Here is a 21,549-nt window from a genome sequence, read left to right as displayed (position 1 = left end):
TAATGAAGCAAACCGCTCAAATCGGTTAATGGGTTCCGGTTACGTCCCGGTTCGACTCCCTTGATGAAAACTTAAGCAGTACCATTCTTTTGTTATTAATCACGCTTGGATGCCCCGGGTAAGATCGCCGATTTCTGGCAATGCACGCAGTACTAATAAATACAGTATTAAGGTCCAAATGCTGTAAGTAGAGTGAAATTCAAATTGTGCTGGTCAAGGTGTAGGACCTAAATTGGTGTTTAGAAAAAATATTTGCAGCATTAAAATGCATTTCGATTTGTGGCTTTCGTCAATTTTATCGACCAATGGTTGTTTGTTTTGTGATTCTAGGTCAGTGGTTCTCAACCCGTTTCAGGCCAGGGACCACCGGCCCAGTCAAAATAATATCGTGGACCATTTCATATTTGAAGTAAGCGTACGAAACAACCATTTGGGCTTGAAACATAATTCTTTAAAACCGATTTTCAAGAAGTGAGATACAATTATTAACAGCTAACATTCTGAAATACTCTTTCAACATGTAATATGCAATCACCTATAGTTTATCACTTAATTTAGTGGACATCCTGTGGACCCCCCAAAAAGTCATCATGGACCACCAGTTAAGAACCACTGTTCTAGGTATATGTTTTGATATAGTTTTATCAATTTGCATCTTAACCCACAACCACGTACAAAGGCACTATCCGACTGTCTGTCGTAAAAACAGAATGCGAAACAAAAGACGACACGGTAGAAAAGCAGTCGTTCATTCGCCTGTGTATGCACAATACAAGGTGACGCAGCAATGCAAAAAACGGAACTTTTGTGATCAGAAACAAAACGTTAGCACAAAGCGGTCTTCAGTGAAGCAGATGCAGAAAGGGTGTAAGTGTCACACCATATGTGATTGTTGATTTTATGAAAGCGTATATTTCGACGAAACTTGATTAAAAAGCAGCCAAACAACAATGTTTGGTATGCTGGAACGCAAACGAACAACATCTAGAAAAGGTGTGAACTAGTTAGTAAAAATACGCTTGATATTTTGCCGAAGTATGAGAAACATGTTTTGGGGGTTGGCACAGGGTATAAAAGCATTGTTATAAACCGTGGTATTTACTTCAGTGACCAGAGGAATACATCAGGATTGGACAGATGACGTATGTGTGCTTGTTTGTTTAAATGTTAAGGCATCTCGACAATCAATTTACGAGTTAGCCTGTTTTGTGCGAAAAAAACAGGTACAAACAACCACTGATAGTTAATACATGGGCACGAAACGAAAAGCAGCCAGTGTGGAAAAGAACGAAACACGATTGGCACCAACAACACTTGGGACTATCAGTGCTGGTTGGGAGAGTGAAAAAGACCGACGACACCTATTACACGGGTTGGTACTATATCGCAAATTAGTAATGTAAAAGCATGGAGATTCGGGGATAAAAACGTGTGAAAAAAGTGCAATTGCTTTTACGTGGGTTTGTGCCCAGGAAAAAAGTGCATGCTGCTGCAAACATCCCAGCAAAGTAAAAATAACAGGTAAAGGTTCATCAGGTATGGAAACGGGTCCAAGACATAAACACGTTTTTGTCGATGCGTGCGCTGAAGGCTATGCCACCATCGCAACTCATCCCAAGACAATGAAATATTCCTAAAAACGAACAGTAGAATGAGTCTCGAGTACCATTGGCGATGTGTAGAAGGCAGTAACAAATAGTAACAGGGCCCGAAGACCTTTTATGCACCCAACATTTTTATCAGCAGGTAAGACGTGTCATACTGAAATTCCATCAATGTACAACAGAATAGCACCCTGGTGCGTTTTTGTGACGCCGGCATCAGTTGTTGACCATACTAAGGGCGACCTGCGCACCAGAACTCATTGTCACGTCACTGTGCGGGTAGTGATGAAGATGGCCTGACGTCGAGGATACGGGATTTGGAGGAGGCGAATGGTTGAGGGTGTAGTTGTCGCGATGCGAGTTGCTGGTTGGGGAGTTTCCATCGCCTTTTATAGCATCGCTATCTTCTAAGAAATTTAGGACCAAAACTTTAACTTAGAGCCGCACCATCGATCAACAGAATTTTTACAATGTTTTGTATGAAATTAATATTTTCATACAAAAAAAATATTAAATTAATATAATATTTTCTTATTTTGCTGTTACATACGAAACATACTTCAAATTTGTTGTATAAGTTACAGTGCCAGTAATCTAATGTTAAGCTTTTTTTCTTTTGTCAAACTAAACTTTTCATTTAAGTGTTTATTTCCACAACAAACTTCAAAACAAATATTTATGTTACAGGGGTTTGTTACCGCTATAACTGTTCTCAACAAAACATTATTATTCATCTGGAAGTAAAAACATTTACCTTCATCCATGCTATTAGGCCCATTAGATGATGTTGAAATCGTATTTGGCCAAAATCGGTCCGTTGGTCGATTGTTCTGTTGTTTTGTTTTTTTCGTTTTTGCTGTTGTAGATGTGGATGAGGCTTCAGGATTGCTAGCATCCAACATGGGTTGAAGAATTCTTCTCCGAGCATTAATGAACCTATAAATGACAATAATTACATATACTAAACATTTGAATCACTTTGGCTGACACACAAGCGCCGATGTTATAAAGATGGGACAAAAACACTAAATAGAAGAAAGGCTTTCATCAAGTTACCACTTCATGTACACCACAGTCCATTTTATAAATTCACGAAATTAATTTCCATTGAGTTCCACATTTGCACAAGTTTATAATCACAGGTGTGCACAATGAGAAGCACATTTTTTCACAACTTTCAGGTTTCCAATTATTTAATGCCTTTTACATATTTTTTTAAAACATATTTTCAAATTACCAGTTATTGACTTGCAGGAGGGTAAGGTTGGTTTGCGTTGCAAGGGAACGCTTTTCATCCTCAGTTGGATAAGGATGCTGCAAAAAGATAAGTTGGTACTTGGGTGATTGCATAACATTACCCACTAAATCAGTACTGAAAAGTACAAAAATGTTTAGCAGGTATTGCCCTGTTATGCTGAGCTAATTTTAGTTACTCACTTACTAAAATAAGAAGCTAGTTGCTTACCACAATATGTGAAAATAACCATGATCTCAAAATTTCTGTGGCATGTTTTGGGAGGACACCTCTCTTCGTTTTTCTGCCATTAGGATCATCATGACCATTACTTGAGGCAAGATGCTGCTGCTGCTGATGATGGTGGTGATAAAGATGTTGGGATGACATGCCATGCATGTGCTGTGAAAACCACAAGGAAGAAATACATTGGCAACATTGAATAACATCATAAACAATAAAGCACTTATTTTACATACACTATGACATATCTATTTTAAATTTTCAGAATAGGCTAGGTCTGTGTTGAGATTTTTGCCCTTCCGTTAGACTTTTGCACATTCTTTCGCTTCAATTAGATTAGTCTACAGCAGGGGTTCCCAGAAGGTTTTTCAGGTGGTACGCGAGTAACTTCCGTTTTGTTCACATAAACCTGGATTTACAACCTCATATTTTGTTTATCTGGTTTTGTTTACAAAAAAACATTCCCCAGGCCTATTGTCATTGTTACGTAACTATTTCTGTTGTTTTGTATCATTACGATCTTCAAAATACAGGTCATGTCAATTGCCAAGAAAAAGCATAGTTGCTATGAAAAGCCGTACAACCAGGTGGGCATTAATTATGTCAAATGATTTCTCTTGACAGATATCATCTACTGTTTTGTAGCGTTAAAAGAAACATGATTCGAACAAATTAGTTGTTCTGCAAGAAGTGGTACCACAGAGATGTGCTCTATGGTGGTACGCGTGGCAGTGCAAAGCGTCCAAGTGGTACCAGATCGTAAAAAGGTTGGAAACCCCTGGTCTACAGCCATATTTTGACTTTCAGTACAATAATGCATAATTTAACTACTTGAGTTCTTCATACGTCAAAATTTTGTCAAAAAAAATTTTTTTAATGTCCAAATTTGTCAAAATATTTAATTTATAGGTCAACATTTTTCGTTTTTTAGGTCAAAAAATAATTGCCCTACTAATAAGACTAAAATGATTGAACAAACTATTAGAACCTGAGAGGGTGGTGATGACACACCAACTTGGGATAAGGGAGTGGAACCATCAATTCCATTTTCACTAGGATGCAGCATTTGTGAGTCTCCAGGTAAGGATTGCTGGTACATCCCTGTTACGAAATGATTGCCAATGAATTTTTTTAATGCTTATATATGTTTTATTTTTTGATATTTATTATTTATTCCTTTAAAATTATACCGCTTGTCTGTGTTTAGAAAACAATACTTTATAGAGTCTATATTGATTATCTACATTTTTATTGGTGATCAGGAGGCATGATTTCGGAGGGTTACTTTAAGAAGGGCATGAACTATAAAAGGTTGAGAATGACTGGTTTAGAGAGAGAAAATATATCTGTCACTGACATCATTTCTGAGTAAAAATTTCAAAAAATGTATATAAACCTACCTTGTGCTACAATTTCACCTTGTTGGTTTACCGTAACATTTGCATTTGGAGTACTTGCCATGCATGTGGTATTCTGCAAAAAAATTTTTTTTCTTAAACAAACAATATTCATGATTTATGCATTCTCGTAGTTTACTTACCCCACTATGTAATAGACCATGTTGAGATGCAACATCCCCAAATGGGCCCATGTCTGAACGCAGCAAATTTTCACTATGCATTTTACCTTTTAGGCAAGTGATATACCTTCACATAAAATTATGTTAAAAAAGTTGATTTTAAAGTAATGATAAGCAATACTCTCCACTTACCGGTGGCAAAAGTCTTTACAAAGGTCATTTACTTTTTCTAGTTCAAGCAAATGTATTCTTAGCACCTGAATTGCTTTAATCATCTGCAAGAATTTAAATTAGGTGGAATAATTGTTTGAATGTCAGTTGTTTTGATACAACCACAGTAATTGCTTCAGGCAATTTATAAAATATTTTTGTAAATGATGATAATATGTTATATCACCCAATTATTACTAATTACCGCTTCAATTAAAAACCCGAATTTTACAATAATTTTATCACAACACCATACCAAGTTGTCTATTTCAGGGTCATCTATAAATATAGAATTCATGAGTGATTCTTGTCTTCGCACAAACTCTTGGATTTCATCATCATATGTTGCTGAAGAGGGTGTCTCTTCACCCCTAGTGGCTTTTTCACATTTGTCAAAAAGCAACTCCAGTAATGCAAATAGTGGATGACTGCAAAAAAACAAACAATTCAGACCATACAAAGTAAAAGGATATCAATTAAAAATTGTTTGTTTCAATAAATGCAATAGGTGGCTACTCCTGATCACATATATATATAGATGTACATATATTATATATTCATGCTAAATTTTTTGGGTGGTTTATTGCCAACATATATATATATATATACCCTTTGATTAGTTGTTTTTCTTTTTCGATTAGGGTACTTTCATCTCCACAACTTTTAGATATCCCATTTCCTCCACTACCATCCTGTAGAATTCAAACAAACAATTTGTTTGTTTTTTCATAAAATGATAAATATGACATTTACAAAATCTTCCACACAAAAAAAAAACATTCAAAACTGTGCAGAATTGGGCATATGAAAGTTTACCTGTGTTTGTCCATCACCATAGGTGTGTTGGGCCATTCCTTGATTCATTGATTAAAGTTTTTAATACAAAAAAGCACATTTTGTTTACCATACATCATTCTGCATTATTCTCTACAGAAAACATTATAAGTTTGATACACTACATATGACAAGTTCCATCTTTTCAAACTATGCGCACAAACTTCTATAATGAAACTGAATGCAACCAATGTAAGCGCCTTAAATCCCACATCCAAAACTGTTCTGTGAATGAACAAACCAATACACTGATATGATTCATCCTGTACATCCCATATTTCCAGGAAGAGTTGCTTCCTACAATTTTACAACAAATGCTGATTGTGCATTGATTTGGTACAAAGAATCTCTTACAAAACACAATAAGATTTTTGACATAGCAGCTGTTTGTCTGCTATGGATAGTAATTAAAATACATTTATATTTAGCATGACTACAATCATCACATTTTAAAAGAAATAACAATGAAAGAAATATGGATGTTATCACTGAGCAAGCTAGTGGGGAATTACCATACAACATGTTTACTAAACACAACTCCTTTTGATAATACAACACATAGGAAGGCAGGTATCCTTGGAAAAAAAAACAATACAGCAAGGTACACTTCAGCCATCATGGTATTGACATGCTAATGCAAGGTGGTACAACGAGTAAATAAACCCATACACACTAGGCATTAAAAATTTGCTAAGCGTTCTTCAAACCAGTTACTTCATTGACCACTCTAATGGCTATCTGCGATTTGCAAGACATTTTTGCCAATACACAACAAGTTGCCAACAGTCCAACACAAAGACACACACCACAGAAAACAGATGGCTGAGTTTTGACCTGACCGATTACTACATGCATCAAAGACAAATAATTACTACCTGATGCCGACGTTACAAATTAACTTGCAAATAAGCAAACAATATAGCCCTTTCTAATACTAAAAACACACATAAAAAATTATTGTTTTCAAAATTAATTGAAATAACATGAATCATTTGCACCAACAAACTCGCACAAATTTTATCACAGTGCTAAAAAACAGCCTTATAGCATCGTATTATCTGCACACTCGCGCAGAAATATTTTTGAGCAAAACGTCAATCTTCGTCACTGTGAAAGGTCTAATGATGGCGGATTGACAACGTCAGGCACACGTGATGAGTGCTAAGCATGTGATTGGCGATAATTCACGAAGACCAGTAAAGCGGAACGCCGCAGCATAGCAGAAAATAACTCGAGCATGAACTTGAAGCAACTGATTCATTTTCATCGTTAAAATGGCACCAAAAATGCCACAATTGGCATTTTTGTAATATAAAATACATTTTTTTATTGTTGGCTGATACGCAACTACGCGTGAGCTTGATTGCTTGGTACCGATGGATGTAAGTTTGTGTCAAATGCCGCACGTAGTTGGCTGCACTGCAAAATTGCGTGTTTGTTTATTGTTTTGGCCGTTTTTATTTGAAAAAAACACTTTGAAATGAAACGGGTGTGAAAACCTAAACTGTGTACGCTAAAAAATAGTTTGTTAATGCTGTGAGAACCACTGGCGCAAATCAACAAGGGCAATATGTTATTGGTGCAATAAGTAGGGGTCGACAAGCTTTCAAATTTCGGAGGACAATTGACTTGCTTTGCCAAATTGGTAAGGACTTCGCCTGCCAACGTTTTTCTGTGTATAGTAGCCTGTGTCAGCTTGATTTCAATAGTCAGCAAAACTGGGTTCGATCGAACCCCAGGGGTTCAGCACCGCTGAATCAGGAGTTCGACGAAGGTCTTTTGAAGTACCCTACCCGGCAAACGTTTTTATCAAACTATAGGGGTATATGAATACACTGGGGTATATAGTCGCTAAAAATAGCAACTTTTTATTGTTAGATGGCAAGACATTGGAAGGTTGTAACTAGGTTATATTTGACGTCAAATATAAACTTCCAATGTCGACGTAACAAAAAACGTCGACGTAACAAAAACACTGTGCGCATTGTTCGTAAGCAGCAACAAGCACAAAATGAGCCAGAAACCTATGAACTTGTTGAGGTTCGACCAAAGGCCGAATAATATCATAGGGGTTCGGCCAAGATAAAAAGGCTAAGAACCACTGACGTAGCATAATGCTGTAACGATATTAATGCGATTTTTTTGTTCTAGGACAGGGGTGTCAAACGTGCAGCCCGCGGGCCGCATGCGGCCCACCAAGCTCTCTAATGCGGCCCTCAAACAACCAACAAAAATTGTAGTATTTAGTCGGATTTTTATACAAACATAATATTTTTTTAACCATTCAAAGTTGAAGCTATTCATTAAACAGACATTTGCAGCTAGAATTTTAACAAAAAAATAAAAATTCATATGTTATGCATAGAAACGATAGTAAACCGTTCCTCTAACTAAAAATAGCGTTCAGTTTCAGTCAGGGGTGCACAACATGCGGCCGTACGGACACATGCGGCCACAGAGACGAGTTTGTGCGGCCATGAACATGTTTATTAAAATACATTATATGTACTGGCGGCCTTGACGTAAATGAAACTCATTTGCCAAATATTTTGACTTTCAAACTGTTCTAAACAGATTTTGTGGTACTGAAAAGAGTTTTACCATCCTAACTAGCCATATGCGTCAGACTTTTGTGCGCCAAAAGTGTACAAACAATGCGAAAAAACAGGTACCACAGGCATCACAATATAGATTATGACGTCATAAACAGTTAAGACTGATCTTCACACTGTGCAGTTCAATCTGCGCATCAAGTTGGAAATTAGTCTGGGGTTTTGGGGCGTGAATAGATGGTATACATATGATATAAACCTACTTCTTTACATCTGTAATTTTAAAACAAGGTGAAATAAGGATCTGCAATGCGGCGTCGTGGCGAAAAGGTTGTGCTCCCCTGGTTAAAGTTGATAAAACTAGATTAAAAATCACATGCGGCCCTTGGCATAATTTCCAACAGCAATGTGGCCCTCGAAGCCACATGAGTTTGACACCCCTGTTCTAGGAGACAATTATATAGTTCGTAGTAAGCAACAACTCAAAAAGATTCCCGTCCACATTTATCGGCGCTGTAAATTTAATTACTGGACCGATCAGGCAGTTTCAGCACAGCCACATAGGGATTGTATTTCTGGGTTGAAGGACTTGTGAACATACAACTTAATATTTGGGGTAAAAGGGTTATTCTAACTAACACATTCAAAAAATTCTTGTAACTGCTAGGTCATCAGGTCATCTTTTTGACTAAACGGCGCCAGACAAAAAAGGAATATAACATATGATGGCAAAAACAAGTCCTGTTTTCCGCGACACGTCAAACTTCCCCACCAACTATTGTACATTTTTAGTTATGCACTGTTGTGTTGTGACGCCCGCAAGCCTTCACGGAAGGTATTTGTTCTTGTGTAACTATTTTAGCATATCCCGCTACTCTTGTACATTTTCGTTTGTGTGCCAGCAATGTTTCACACATTGTTATGAAGAAGCCTTACCGTTCTGGTGGGCGACGTCAGCAAAATTGCAAGTTCTTGAATAACAACTGGTAGTTGTTTATCATCACACCAGTTGAATAACAAATTTGTTTGATTGATTTTAGTGTTGTACTTATGCAAAACACGACAAAACTGTGTGGTCACATAAGCACATTTCGATTGTTTGCAACCAAAATTTAAGCCGAAACCCATTTAGCGATCCCAAAGAGAAGTAGTCAAAACAAAGCCCGCGGGTGACAATATTGCACCAAATATGTTTTCAATTTTGTTTATTCAGATACACTGAATGGTCATTTACAAAAACACAAGCAAAACGGGGAATGTGACAGGAACAAAGGTGATTTGACATATGATAGCCAATGCAGATATTGTTGAAATCGTAAGCGGACGAAACGTAACCTTGTTTATTTACACATTCATTGAAGTATCCCTAAGATTAAAGCCAGACTAGGTGTATGCATCACAAATCTAGGAAAAAGAAAGCACTGAATGGCGAATTAATACGGATGAACTTCACACATTCTCAAAATCAAATTGAGGGTGACAACGATTACACGAATAGTGTGCCGTCAGAGTCTACTCCCAAGAATACCATCTGTGGACTTTGGACCTCGGAATCTATTGGTGCTATATTTTCTTTTGGGATGTCTTGAAAGGACACAGGTGGCAAGACTCCAGATGCGATGTGTCCTTGCTTGGAAGTAGTGTCACAATCATTGCATGTCACCACTCTTGTTGGTAAAGGTCTTGTGGATCCGTTTGAAAGTTCGGTGGAGTCGGGCGAGGTTGCTTGGGGACGAGATGTCGGTTTTGACTCCGCACTCTGCGCAATTGGTTTCTTACATTAAAAGAATAATCGACGAATTGGAAATACTTAGTTGACGGTCGTTTTAATACTAACTCAACTTATTTTAGTTTGTCGACCGAGCACTGTACAAGTGCTTATGTTGCATTTTGCAAAATTCAAATTGTCATTATCAGGAAATAACAAAGAAACGTTTTACTGTCGTCTAAAGTTTACCTGTTTTTCGCGGATGCCAGATTTTTGTGAGCCATAATCAGATGTTGAAGAAGATGATGATATCCAGCTGTTTCGGACACATGGAATATCGTTTGGACATGGTGGAGTGCACTCCATGCCAGCTTCCATTCCCACGCGAGCTTCACCCATATTTTTGTCTGTTGACAGCCCCACATCCAAAACATACAATCCGCTTTCATTTGGCAAATCAGGCGAAAGTCGTGTTTGCGCGTCGTGAACATTGACTGCGTAGAACGAGTCGCGAGTGGTTTCATATTTAGGCTCGGAATTTAGATCTGGAGATAAAAGTGGTTGCAGCTGGTAGCAGCGATCATCAAACACATATCGCCGTTTGGAGTTTAAGAAAGAAGACGAAGAGTAGGAACGTAGCATCGGTGGAAGCGTCTGACAATTGTTTTTGTCAAGAAATTGAATTTGCTGCTGGGAATTGTCGGTTGAATTATGCATCGCAATGTTGTTGTGGATTGCAGGGAATTGATGTGCTGGCAGATCCGGGCGCTTTGGGTTAAGTGATAAGGTGTGGTAACGATGAACTAAAAATGAACAAAAATCGTTGTTTAAAATGTTTTTTTTAATTTGGAAAAAGTAAGTATTAATAGAATCTGCAATGTTAGTGTCATTTTCTTTATGTCCTGGCTCAAGACAACCTAATATTATTTTGTGATGTATATCTGGTAGTATTGTATCGCATTTTCAAGGTCTACAAACCTGGAGGATATTTAGGTTCTTCAGCATGCCGTATTATATCACAATATCTTCCGGACATGACAGGAGCCCGGCTCCGGTCCTTCACGCAACGTACGCACGTGTCCCAACTCATTGCATGCTGACAGATTTGAGGTGACTGTCGCATGCTGTCGCACAGGAGCGTGTCAGCACTACATTGGTCCAAGAAACGGTCACGCTCTTCTGCGATCGACATTGTACCTGGGGGTGAGAGCTGTCGAGCGTCGTTGTACTTGCTCGTTGGCACAGCGCCGCATCGTTGGTACATTTCTAAAGAAAATTTTATAACTTAATTAACCGCCAAAATTCATATTTTTCGAAATTATTTGACCGGTTTTTAAACAAATCGGTGATAAACTGTATAGTCATCTCACAGTTTTTACTTACTTCGAAAATACCTTTGTACACCCATATTTGCTAGAATACAAGTGTTTAAACAATTTGGAATGCATTGCGCAAAATTGGTACTGATTTTGCACAGGCACATAATTTGTGCTATTAATGAATGTGACCTTTATTCTGAAATCAATAGGTACAATGGTACATACCATTAGTGTAGGCGATTTCGTCGTGCAGAAGGGAGCTTACACTTGTATCACGTGATAACCTTTGGTGATGTGGTAGGTGACGACCCTCGTAATTTGATAAGTCCTGCATAACAATTTAGCGATGATCAAAACTCGTTTTACTGAAAGCAATCACTTTCACCAATCTTACCGATTGCCTTCCACTCATCCCATCAGTACTGTACGCAACACGTGACATACTATTTCGCTCCAATGAATGTCTGCTGTCTTTGAATCGATGATGATCACTGGTGGTGTCTAAACGTTTGAAAAACCGGATGTGTAATTTAAGGAAACCAAAATTTTATGTGGAAAACTGACCACATTCCAAGCTGCTGTTGTTTACAAAAGACGACGTTTGTTGAGCGATGCGCAGGGATTCAGCATTCTCACTGCTGGTAAGACTTGCATTGGGAGTTGGCAAAGTGTCAATTTCTGTGCGGACACCTGGTAAGAGTACGGTGCAAAATAAATGTGGCGCAAAATAAGAAATTTATACTCAGGGCCCGAGTTAAAGTTCCACTTCCAAATGCGGTTTGGAAAAAAATACAAAAAGAGTAAACTTACTTTGGGACTTGTGTACGTTTCTTTGACGAAGCCTCCTTCCAATAACGACAACCAAGATAATCAGAATGACAAGAATGAGGGCCGAAGAAGCGGCAATGATCAGTAAATAGTTTGTTGGAAGCTGGTTTTCTGGAAAATATTTGAAATGTAAAAACTTGCCCCAGGTAAAGTTTTTGTTCGATTGAAACTGATTCTTACCGAAGCCGGCATTGGATGAGCTAGCTTGGACGCCTAAAAAACATGAAAACATTGAAAATAAAAGCACTTGAGGTACGCATAAAAGTTAAACTTACTATTGGTTGAAACAACTCGGATTTTGGTGCCACTACTTCGACCAAAGCGGTTAAATGCAAGCATGCACACACCGTATGATGTGGATTGTTGCAATCCTTCGATGACATAATTGGTTCGACTATTTGGTACATTGATTTGCGACCAATCGCTTGAGATTTCGTCGAAATCACATGTTATCAATGAGTCCAAAATCCTACAAACAAGGTTTCAAATACAAAATCTGATCAACTACATTGATTTCGCCGGTTGATAACACAGGACTGCTGCATGGTCATATTTTATTAAATTGTATTGTTTGGGTACATCGTGCAAAAAAAGTATCTGTAGTGGTATCGAAACGTTTTTAATTGAACTGCACACTCACTAAACATATGCATTCTTAAGCAAAAATATATTCTAAAACGGAAACATACATCTTATATTGTAGGAGAAAAGTTTGTGGGGCTCCTCCATCAAAACCGGCTTGCCACGACAAAGAAATGGCATCATGCGTTATGTTTGTAACTGTGACCTCGCTTGGTGCATCGGGTGGCCCTGCAAACAAGTTTTCTGTAAATATGACAAAGGTTCAGAAAATGCAAATTTAGGCAAACCTCTTGGAACCAGTTTCACTTCTGTTTCATCCTGGCCGAGCGAGTTGGTTGCTATGCAACGGAACTTCGCTACCAATGAATCGTCGGAATGAACCACCCGGGTGTTAACAAACAGTTTACTTGTGTACACGTCGTTAACATAACTCTCTTCGTCAATGACGTAGCTGCCACAAAAAACAATTGTGAAATTTACAAGATTGTTAAACGTACAAGGTTAAAAATCAAACGGTTTATATTTTTTATTCAAATGGGCACTGGAAGGGGTGGAAAACCATGGTAAAAATCGTATATTTACCCTGTTTCCAAAATATCGCTGACACCTGAAATAATATCCGATCCGTCTGCATCTTGCCATGTAAATGCAACCTGGGGGTTCCCATTTGCCGTGCACACAAGTTCGGCAGAATATCTTTCGCCGCTAGGTGGGGGACGAGCAACTTTAGCTGTCGATCGACGTTGGTCAATAACGGCACCGACTATAAACAGTATTGTTTTTTTTTAAAATAGGTCTTTTTGAAATAGCTCAAATAATGTAAAACTGTTCTTACATTTAACATTGAGAAATACGAGACGTTCGGCAGCTGATCCAATTCCATTTGAGGTCACGCAGCGGTATTGCCCTCTGTCGAATGACGTGACGTTGCGCAAAGTCAACATGCTAGAGTTTTTACTGGATTTGATGTCATACCTTTCTCTTCGTGGATTAGAAACCTAAATAAGATACCACTTTATAGTTTTTTTGTAAAAATTAAGCGTTTTGTGCAATAGGACTTACCACCTTAATCCAGTGAACTTCTGTTTTTAAAAGCGGATGACCTTTGAACTCACAAGTAAGTATTGCGTCACTGCCCTCTTTCACCTCGGTTGGTCCCGTCAGGGCTCTGATTTTAGGTGAATCTATTGGAACACAAAACTTAAATCTACATTTAATACAAACAAACGTGTAGCAACGGTAATAAAATGTGATTTTTTAAGAATAAAACAATGTATACTAAGACCTATAATGATTAAAACACGGTGGCATGAAAAAACATGAACATACATAAAACGTCGATGGTGAAGTTTGCTGCTGCAGAACCTCTGGAATTGCTCACTTCAACCTGATACAGTCCGCCATCATCGTTTCGAACGTTGTGAATCCTGAGCACACCGCTGTCGCTCAACCGACGGATACGCTCACCACTCTGGAGCGCCACCTTTGGTCCCCACAAAGGAGATATATCGTTGATCAGCACATTATTAACACGTGACTTCGAAGCTTGGGGCAAACGTGTGTATTTCCACCAACGAAAAGTCACGTTGCTCGGATTGGCTCGGATGGGAATATTGATGACAAACTCGCGGTTGTGTTGTGTGGTATTAAATGCCAGTGCTTTTGTGGATATAATTGGTGCATACATTACATTTAAAGTAACAGATCCATCAGTATATTTTCCCACTTTATCGTTGGAGGCCCTGCAATCAAACAGGATGCGTGTTACGTATTTGTTGCATCAAAATGTATTAAATGATTCTTTACCTGCAAGTCACTCTGGATCCGTCGTGCATAAATGAAGGCGTAAAATAAAGCTGACTCCTGCTGATAAAACCGTTTTCCTTGATGGACGGCCGGTTGCTGTTCACAACAGAAAAGTCGACATCACTTTCCGTATTGCCGGTGTCAAACTCAATCAGTTCACCGTCTATGTGCCTATACATAAAATATGTGCGTAATTTTAGGTATGCACACCAGGTAATACTGAACCACACATTTAACATACCACGTAATATCCGACGCCGGAAAACTCGGTGAAGTTTCACAAACCAGACTCATTCGTTCTCCGCTGATCAGGGTCTGGGGAAACTGTGATATCTTTACGGTTTTCGGAGCGTACATCACCTTAAAACGGGCATAGTTTAGAATCCAAACATAAAATCACAGGGTCTGTTGTGTAGATTATAAATTCTATGTTGTGAAAGGTGTAGATACCTCAAGAACAACACTGTCACGTTTAGCGACGTTTGAGGCCACGTGATCGGCGTGGCATTCAAATTTGCGTCCATTATCAGATGCCGTGAGCACGATTTCTATGGCGCTGCAAGTAAAACTTTCGGAATTGCAATCCAACACTTGGCTTGGGTCAATTCGTGTCACAGTTTCGTCATCACTCGAAATAACACGGCTGTTGCGGTACCACGTTAAACTCGGTGCTGGGTTGCCTCCCTGAGAAAAATGACAATTTTAATAAACGTTCGGTTTTAAGGGCAAACATTCAATGTAACATACAAATTGTGAAAATTGTACTTACTTTGGCAGAACATTTCATTTGTATCGTTTGTCCCGCTTGAAGACCAGGCTGGTTATCTTTTTCAACAATGTCATACATCCTCAGATTAACATATAGAGGTGCATAATTGACGCTTATACGAGTTTCGGTCTAAAGTATTGGAAAAGATTGTAAGGATACATAAAAGGTGTAAGCTTCACATAGGCCTGCAAGATATTCGACAATACTTACATCTTTCTGGTATCCAAGTTCAGAAATCGACGAGCGACAGCTATAAATGCTTTTCGCGTCATACCGATTTACACGGGTCATCATCAATGTACTTTGAGAATGTGATGTCAGGTCAAACTGAGTCACAATGATGTCGCCGCTGTCTCTTGCGATAGGTTCACCATCGCGGTACCTAAAATGACAAAGGCATTTTAGACTGCAATTTATAAAAGTAAGAATAAGGTTTATATACCATGTTAAAGAAGCTTTCGGATTACTTTGGGTTGTTCTGCAGGTGAGCGAGGTGGAGCTATTTTCAAAAACACCTCCTAGTGGGTGTTGTGAAACCAAGACTTCTGCAGGGGGGTCTGCGAGAAAAACAGCACATAAAGAATGTATGCAACAAACCTAAAATGCGAAACTGTTATGCACTAATTGAACTTACAGTGGACGTTTATCTTTGTGCCTGCAAAAAGCGGAGCGGACAAGGCAGGACTATTTACAATGCATGTGACTTTTTTGCCATCGTCATCAGGTTGCAAGCGATACCGTATAACGCTGATAGCGCGATCACCCAATGTTCTGAGCTCTCCTGGTACAGTCCGTCCCCCCTAAAAACAAAAAAGATGAGTGATATTACACACAGAAAGAAACCGTAGGTTATGTGCCAATACGACGTACATTTTTTTCAACGGAGCTTTGGCAGCAAGGTTTTTATGCAGAAAATATTATATTATGAGATTAACTTTTGTGTTCTATTTTTGGCTGTAATGGTTTTAAAACGTAAGCGTCACTTGTGTTGCATTTTCACATTCATATGAAGTTTTCATAACAACTCAAATTAGTGTTTCATGAATGTCATGAAGTAAGGATTGGATAAACTCTACAATTAGTCTAAGATTGACTCAAATACACGCCCCAAGTCAATTTACAGCAGACCTTCAACGTGTACCAGAACGCGTCAAATGTGAAAGATCTTGCAATAACTGCTAACTAAGCAAATCCATTGACAAGGGGAGTCCAGCAGTTCGCTAGACAATCCATCTCTGTGTGGCCAAGACAGAAGCCGATATCAGTCGAAAGATTTAATCAGCATCAGGCACTTGACTTCCACATGCGAAATACTGCAAAATTGTGGAGTTGAAAGATAATCAAATCCGCAGGGATGCTAACGATTACGCATCAGGTGGCTTGGGAGGCAAACGTTTATCGTCTGGAGATACGGTTTGCCGCAGAAAGCGCGTATCGGCTTTCAGGAAATGGTTACTGCTGACATTTTATTGTGGTAATTAAATGAATGCTTCGACCGGTTTCCCTTCTCCCAGTAAAGAATGTTTTCAAATTTGAAATATTTTCCATACCAATAATAGTAAAAGTTTTAGTGAAAGCTCTCGCATAATGTGATATGTTTTGATAGGTTTTCGTGAAAGATCGATACACAAGTTTCCGTTTGACCTGACGTCGTGGAAATTCTCTTGACAAGATGACAAGTTTCGCGCCATCGTCCCCGCACAACTTACGAAGCGCAGGACACAACGTTCGTGTAATACACCCGGCGCCTAAATCGATAGGCGCGCAAGACATGTAACGTAACTCGATGGTGCATAAGAGTGCTACAAAGTGGACGTAATCATAACGGCAAATAGCTGTTCGATCGGTAACAAGTTTCATCCACTCGTCGTAAAACAGCAACGTCTCATGGCATCACTTGTCGAGTTGGATATACATCAATGAGATCTCCTCTAGCTATTTGTAAAATAACATTGGTTGTAATTTTAAACTTACTACTTTCCAGGTTATGGAAGCGAGAGGATTTCCGCCACGGCTCACACATTTCAATGATAAGTTCGTTCCGGCGACAAGCAGTTGTTCTTTTTCAAAATCGCCGAAGGTTGGATTGCCGGGTGGGTCTGTGACAAAACAACTTTTTTTGAAGTTTTGATTAAACAAGCTTGATTTCACTCAAATTGCATTGACCAGCCTCAGAAATTCTTTTTTGTCATAATCTTGTACTTGTTTCCCGATTTAAGTTTTAGAGGAGTTTGTTAAACTTACACAAAACATTGATGGTCGCAGTAGTAGAAATCACTTGGTCTAAAGCAGGGTGGGTAGCCAGACATTTTACTGTCGCGCCGTTGTGAGACCGGGTCGGAGTCATGGACATGGCGCTGCTACTTGTTATCAATTTGCTGCCTGTGTTTACGAATAAAATGGGTTAGCAGAACCATTAGGTAAGTGTTACACGGTTTAAACGGTTCAATTAATTCAGATATTTGCAGACTGGTTACTAAAACAAACCTGGGATAGTTTCATTGATCACTGGTCGAAAAACTTGATTCATACCAACTTCCCAAGTAATACCAGTGCCTGGTTTGCTTGCTTCCGCTTTGCAGTAGATAGTGACTGGTTCATTTTCCCTCACTGTAAGTCTATTTTGCTCGTCAGTGGACGAAATGACCAGACGACGTGGTGGAACTGATGGTAACGAATGTATGATTAGCCGTAGCCACAATAGCGGTCATCAGAGGTCGTTAGTCAGTTTTACATTTTCTCAACTTTACTGGTAACGTTTTTTACACACCTAGCACGTTGATGTAAGCCTTTCGGGAGCGGATTTTCAGAAATAGATCTTGGCATTCATAAAAGGCATCATCCGCTATCGTCACATTTTTTATGAGCAAATTCTGTACACCTGAAGGTAAAGCCCTTTATATGTTATTGGCTTTGCAGTAAACAGTTGTTAGTCAGTAGAATAAACAAAAATAAACATAGCACATATTGTTATTTAAGCCTTAACCATGCAGATAAAAACTTGCCGTTGTTGCTTTTGGTTTGTTCTATGCTGTATCGTGTGGTAAACGCTGAACCAGCATTTGAAAATACAGCAAATCCGTCTTTTACCCACGTCACTGCGCCCTACGAAAAAAAGTTGCATTTGTGGAAGATGAGTTGATTTTTCAAGTTGCAAACGGATCCACTTACCTCATAATCTTGTATGTGACACTGAATGCGGATTTGCCTGGTTCCCGCGACAACTGTTTCGTTGGAGGGCTGGCGGATAAATCGGGCCGCAAAAGAGGTAACTGTGATACCTATAAAAAAGGAAACAATCAATCAATAAACGTATGTTGCAGTGATTGCTGTACAGGTCAAACCCCTGATTTTGCGTTTGGCAATTATCTCCCAAAGACAGGTTAGGGATGTACGACATAATTTTATCCTGGAGTAAGTAAAAAAATGTTTTTGTTACTAAAGCTTCTGTTTGCAAAACTCGTTTTGTTGTGCAACAGAACAGTTCTCTTTATTTTTTTCAACACAGTGCAAATTTAAGAAGAGCCGTCCTTGCGACAGTTGTTGCTTACTCAAGCCGCTTAGCAACTGGAAGCAACAATCCGTCCATTATTGGATCGGACATCGCTACGTTCCCACTGACATTCGGGCGCTATGAAAGGCCGCAAAATGGTGGCATACTGTGTAGCGAATCACACGAGCTTTTGTTGACTGAAAACAAAATAAGGGGAGGGAATTATGTGGTTGGACCCCGCGGCAAAAACTTCGATGTCGAAGTTGCTTGTTTTGCTGCGCCATAAAAAAGCAACGTGCAATAATCGTTAGGAACAAGACACGACTTAATTAAGCCACTGTAAACGCATCGTAAGCGAATGACGAAAGAGGGTAGCGATCGTATTCAAACGGGTGACTCTACCGGTAATTCTGGTACCCAACACAGTAACACACCCCACGTATGCGACACATACTGTAAACAAAGCTGTTTTTTAAACCATAGCAATTTGTTTATGCATTGTATGTTACTTAGAGTGTTATATGTTTTTACCCGATTACTTTCCAAACCATTATAAATACCACTGAAACAGCACCATTTTAACATAAAAACTAAACCTTATTATGACTCGTAAGGTCCCGTCGGTTTTGTACGTTAACCCTCCGCCACCAACAAGGCCGCAAATTTAATACGCTTTGTGTTTGTTTGCTTATTAAACGTAAACATCGCATTGCGCGATCTTATGCTCAAGAGATGAGCTTACAAGCAATCATTTAATCCAGCCCTGGCTTGCCATGCGGGTGGGAGGGAGGGACTAATAAACGGATTAAGGATTACGGAAGTTTTCGTTCTTGAGTGAAGATTAAACTGTCTCTCATATCCTGTATAAACTATAAAGTAGCCCGTGGTTTACTTGAAAAATAGGAAGTAACAAGCAGTTTTGACTCACCTTGATTCAAAATCAGCAAGCCAAATAAATATAGAACTTGACACCAGTTCACTGTTTTCAATTGTAACATCCTTGAAAATGTCAATTGTCAACACTCGCCAAACAGTTGTCAAAATTCCAAGAAATCTTCGCTCCGTATTTTTTTCATTCAACCTAGTTCTAAATGTATTTTCTTGTGCCTGTGTAAAGATAAATGTTGAGAATGAGAATAGGCAAGTCGAAAGTAGAGTCGAGCAAGGTCAACTCCGATACACAATCTTCAAGAAAGTAAAGATACGTACTGATACTGACTAGTACTACTGACCGACTAATAGCAGGCCACTTAATCAAGGGATTTGGGACTGCGATACGGCCCATGCCCAACCAACACCAGGCTAAATGGCCGATCATATAGTGTAAAATGGACCACGTTTTAACGCTGTAGTAACTACAACTTTAAGATCCAGCTATACTGTTACTTTTAATGACTTCCCCAATTTCTTTTGCTGGACTTTTCCAGAACTTCCAGCACAGTGCAAATGCGTACAACAACGAGTCTAAACTCTAAATACAACCGGATACGCTGCAGTAATCATCGCCTGGTCGGATTTATAGTGTGGCAAAACTGCCAACAATCGACTTTCATAAGTTTTCAAATGAGAGCGAACTACTTTGTTTCACTTTAATTTGCACTTACAATATACTAGATTACCGTGCGTAGCACAATGGACTAAATATACTAAACAACTTTATGGAGCACTTTCTAACTTTAAACTTTCTGGCTATGCTAATACATCCAATGTTTAACTGAAAATACATTTACTCCGCCCTATTACGTGCTGAAACGCACCAACACGAGCATGGAGTAAATCGACCAACAAAAGCAGTGGAAAGCATAGCCTCGAGCTCTCCCAAATTAAGGTCGTAAAATCATTGTATCCCTGATTAAAACGCCCCTTTTACCCTCTGGTCGTTAGCTTTCCTTCCAGTTCTGGAACACCTCAATCTCGCGATCAAATGTGACTTGTTCGTAGGAGCCACTGCCCTTATCATTTCAGATAGTGACAGTTTGCGCCACAACACACTTCCTTCTTAACGGAGAGAGGGCATTTTTTCCAATTTTTGAAGACCGGACGAACTCCATACCCCGCTGCGTTGGAACGCGCGACCCAGCACACGCATCGGGTGTAAGCGTAAACTCATTGCCAAGGGTAATTGTTTTTCTTACAACAAGCTGCGTTTAAAGAAGAGCGGACGTGTCGCAGGTTAGCAGAAACGTTTTGCTTCGAAAATGATGTTCCGTCTGCGCTGTGTCCGAATTTGCTTTTATTGCGAGACTTATATATGCATATTTGGCATATTTGGCTACCGAAAGATAAAGTTTATTTGTGGCCTTCACCTTCGTTTTGCATTAAATCCAACTCTCAAGAGCATTGTATTTGATCAATATAAACTATCAGCGCACCAAATACATCATCGACCCACAAGTTTAATCCTTGTCCTAATTATCGCATTTTTTTGTTTATATTAGGTGACCACACGCAACACGGCTATATTAAACAGTCTAATCGTATATATTTTAATACACACAGTTAATATATATAGGATAGGCTACTGTTGAAATATTGCAAGCGATATAAACGTAACTTGCAAGTAATGGACCTGGTAGATCGGCCCGTGGTTTGCACGCGCAGGTGATAATGATTTGCGCAAACATGCAATTATCTTCCTCAAACAAATCAAGATCGACTTGATAAGACAACGAATTTCCCTTCAACCTGGCAAGTAATTAAATTCTCGATATCCAGTATAAGTGTTATCACCAAGGCAGTAGCCACAGTAAAATCATAAAGAACGACAAAGTCCTGCGAAATCGTTTAACGGTTCTTTGTATATGTGTTAAAGGCACTGTTGCGTTTCCTGCACAAAACAATGCAACTA

General features: G+C 39.0%; 2 protein-coding genes across 3 annotated transcripts; both read right to left on the bottom strand.

Annotated features, from left to right (window-relative positions):
• Window positions 1–733: 733 nt before the first annotated feature.
• On the bottom strand, window positions 734–6,785 carry LOC145237584 (homeobox protein PKNOX2-like). The gene is made up of 11 exons (XM_080100515.1): window positions 5,627–6,785; window positions 5,420–5,502; window positions 5,067–5,238; window positions 4,793–4,875; window positions 4,622–4,727; window positions 4,482–4,554; window positions 4,070–4,182; window positions 3,070–3,240; window positions 2,842–2,918; window positions 2,359–2,540; window positions 734–2,011 (listed from the first exon to the last, which is right to left on the bottom strand). Exons 1-11 carry the CDS (start codon window positions 5,672–5,674, stop codon window positions 1,821–1,823), a joined length of 1,299 nt encoding a protein of 432 aa, XP_079956641.1. The 5' UTR covers window positions 5,675–6,785; the 3' UTR covers window positions 734–1,820.
• Window positions 6,786–9,386: 2,601 nt separating this feature from the next.
• LOC145230386 (nephrin-like) lies at window positions 9,387–19,892 on the bottom strand. Of its 2 annotated transcripts, none has more exons than XM_080095818.1 (29): window positions 19,630–19,892; window positions 18,380–18,489; window positions 18,214–18,313; window positions 17,979–18,089; window positions 17,696–17,872; window positions 17,453–17,590; window positions 17,183–17,307; window positions 15,843–16,008; window positions 15,651–15,765; window positions 15,419–15,590; window positions 15,209–15,337; window positions 14,890–15,123; window positions 14,681–14,799; window positions 14,440–14,610; window positions 13,963–14,375; window positions 13,699–13,817; window positions 13,469–13,631; window positions 13,216–13,396; window positions 12,921–13,084; window positions 12,741–12,861; window positions 12,327–12,520; window positions 12,232–12,264; window positions 12,034–12,162; window positions 11,788–11,913; window positions 11,618–11,724; window positions 11,449–11,551; window positions 10,883–11,170; window positions 10,154–10,707; window positions 9,387–9,955 (listed from the first exon to the last, which is right to left on the bottom strand). In XM_080095818.1, exons 1-29 carry the CDS (start codon window positions 19,697–19,699, stop codon window positions 9,683–9,685), a joined length of 4,905 nt encoding a protein of 1,634 aa, XP_079951944.1. In that variant the 5' UTR covers window positions 19,700–19,892; the 3' UTR covers window positions 9,387–9,682. The 2 variants fall into 2 exon arrangements, with proteins under 2 accessions (XP_079951944.1, XP_079951936.1); XM_080095810.1 differs by having other exon boundaries at window positions 13,696–13,817; window positions 19,630–19,891.
• Window positions 19,893–21,549: the final 1,657 nt, after the last annotated feature.

The sequence above is a fragment of the Phallusia mammillata genome, chromosome 1 (assembly GCF_965637545.1).
Source record: "Phallusia mammillata chromosome 1, kaPhaMamm4.hap1.1, whole genome shotgun sequence".
Taxonomy (NCBI): Eukaryota; Metazoa; Chordata; class Ascidiacea; order Phlebobranchia; family Ascidiidae; genus Phallusia; species Phallusia mammillata.
This window is presented reverse-complemented; position numbering and strand designations above follow the sequence as displayed.

What these genes read in the sequence shown, in the direction of transcription:
- LOC145237584 (XM_080100515.1), bottom strand. Translation starts at nt 5,674, where the DNA reads ATGAATCAAGGAATGGCCCAACACACCTATGGTGATGGACAAACACAG. An exon ending in ATGGTGATGGACAAACACAG is followed by an intron (nt 5,503 to 5,626) that starts GTAAACTTTCAT and finishes TGAATTCTACAG; the next exon opens with GATGGTAGTGGAGGAAATGG. An exon ending in CTCCTGCAAGTCAATAACTG is followed by an intron (nt 2,541 to 2,841) that starts GTAATTTGAAAA and finishes TGTCATTTATAG; the next exon opens with GTTCATTAATGCTCGGAGAA.
- LOC145230386 (XM_080095810.1), bottom strand. Translation starts at nt 19,699, where the DNA reads ATGTTACAATTGAAAACAGTGAACTGGTGTCAAGTTCTATATTTATTT. An exon ending in CTTCCATAACCTGGAAAGTA is followed by an intron (nt 16,009 to 17,182) that starts GTAAGTTTAAAA and finishes TTTTGTTTTTAG; the next exon opens with GGGGGACGGACTGTACCAGG. An exon ending in GGATCCAGAGTGACTTGCAG is followed by an intron (nt 14,376 to 14,439) that starts GTAAAGAATCAT and finishes GTTTGATTGCAG; the next exon opens with GGCCTCCAACGATAAAGTGG.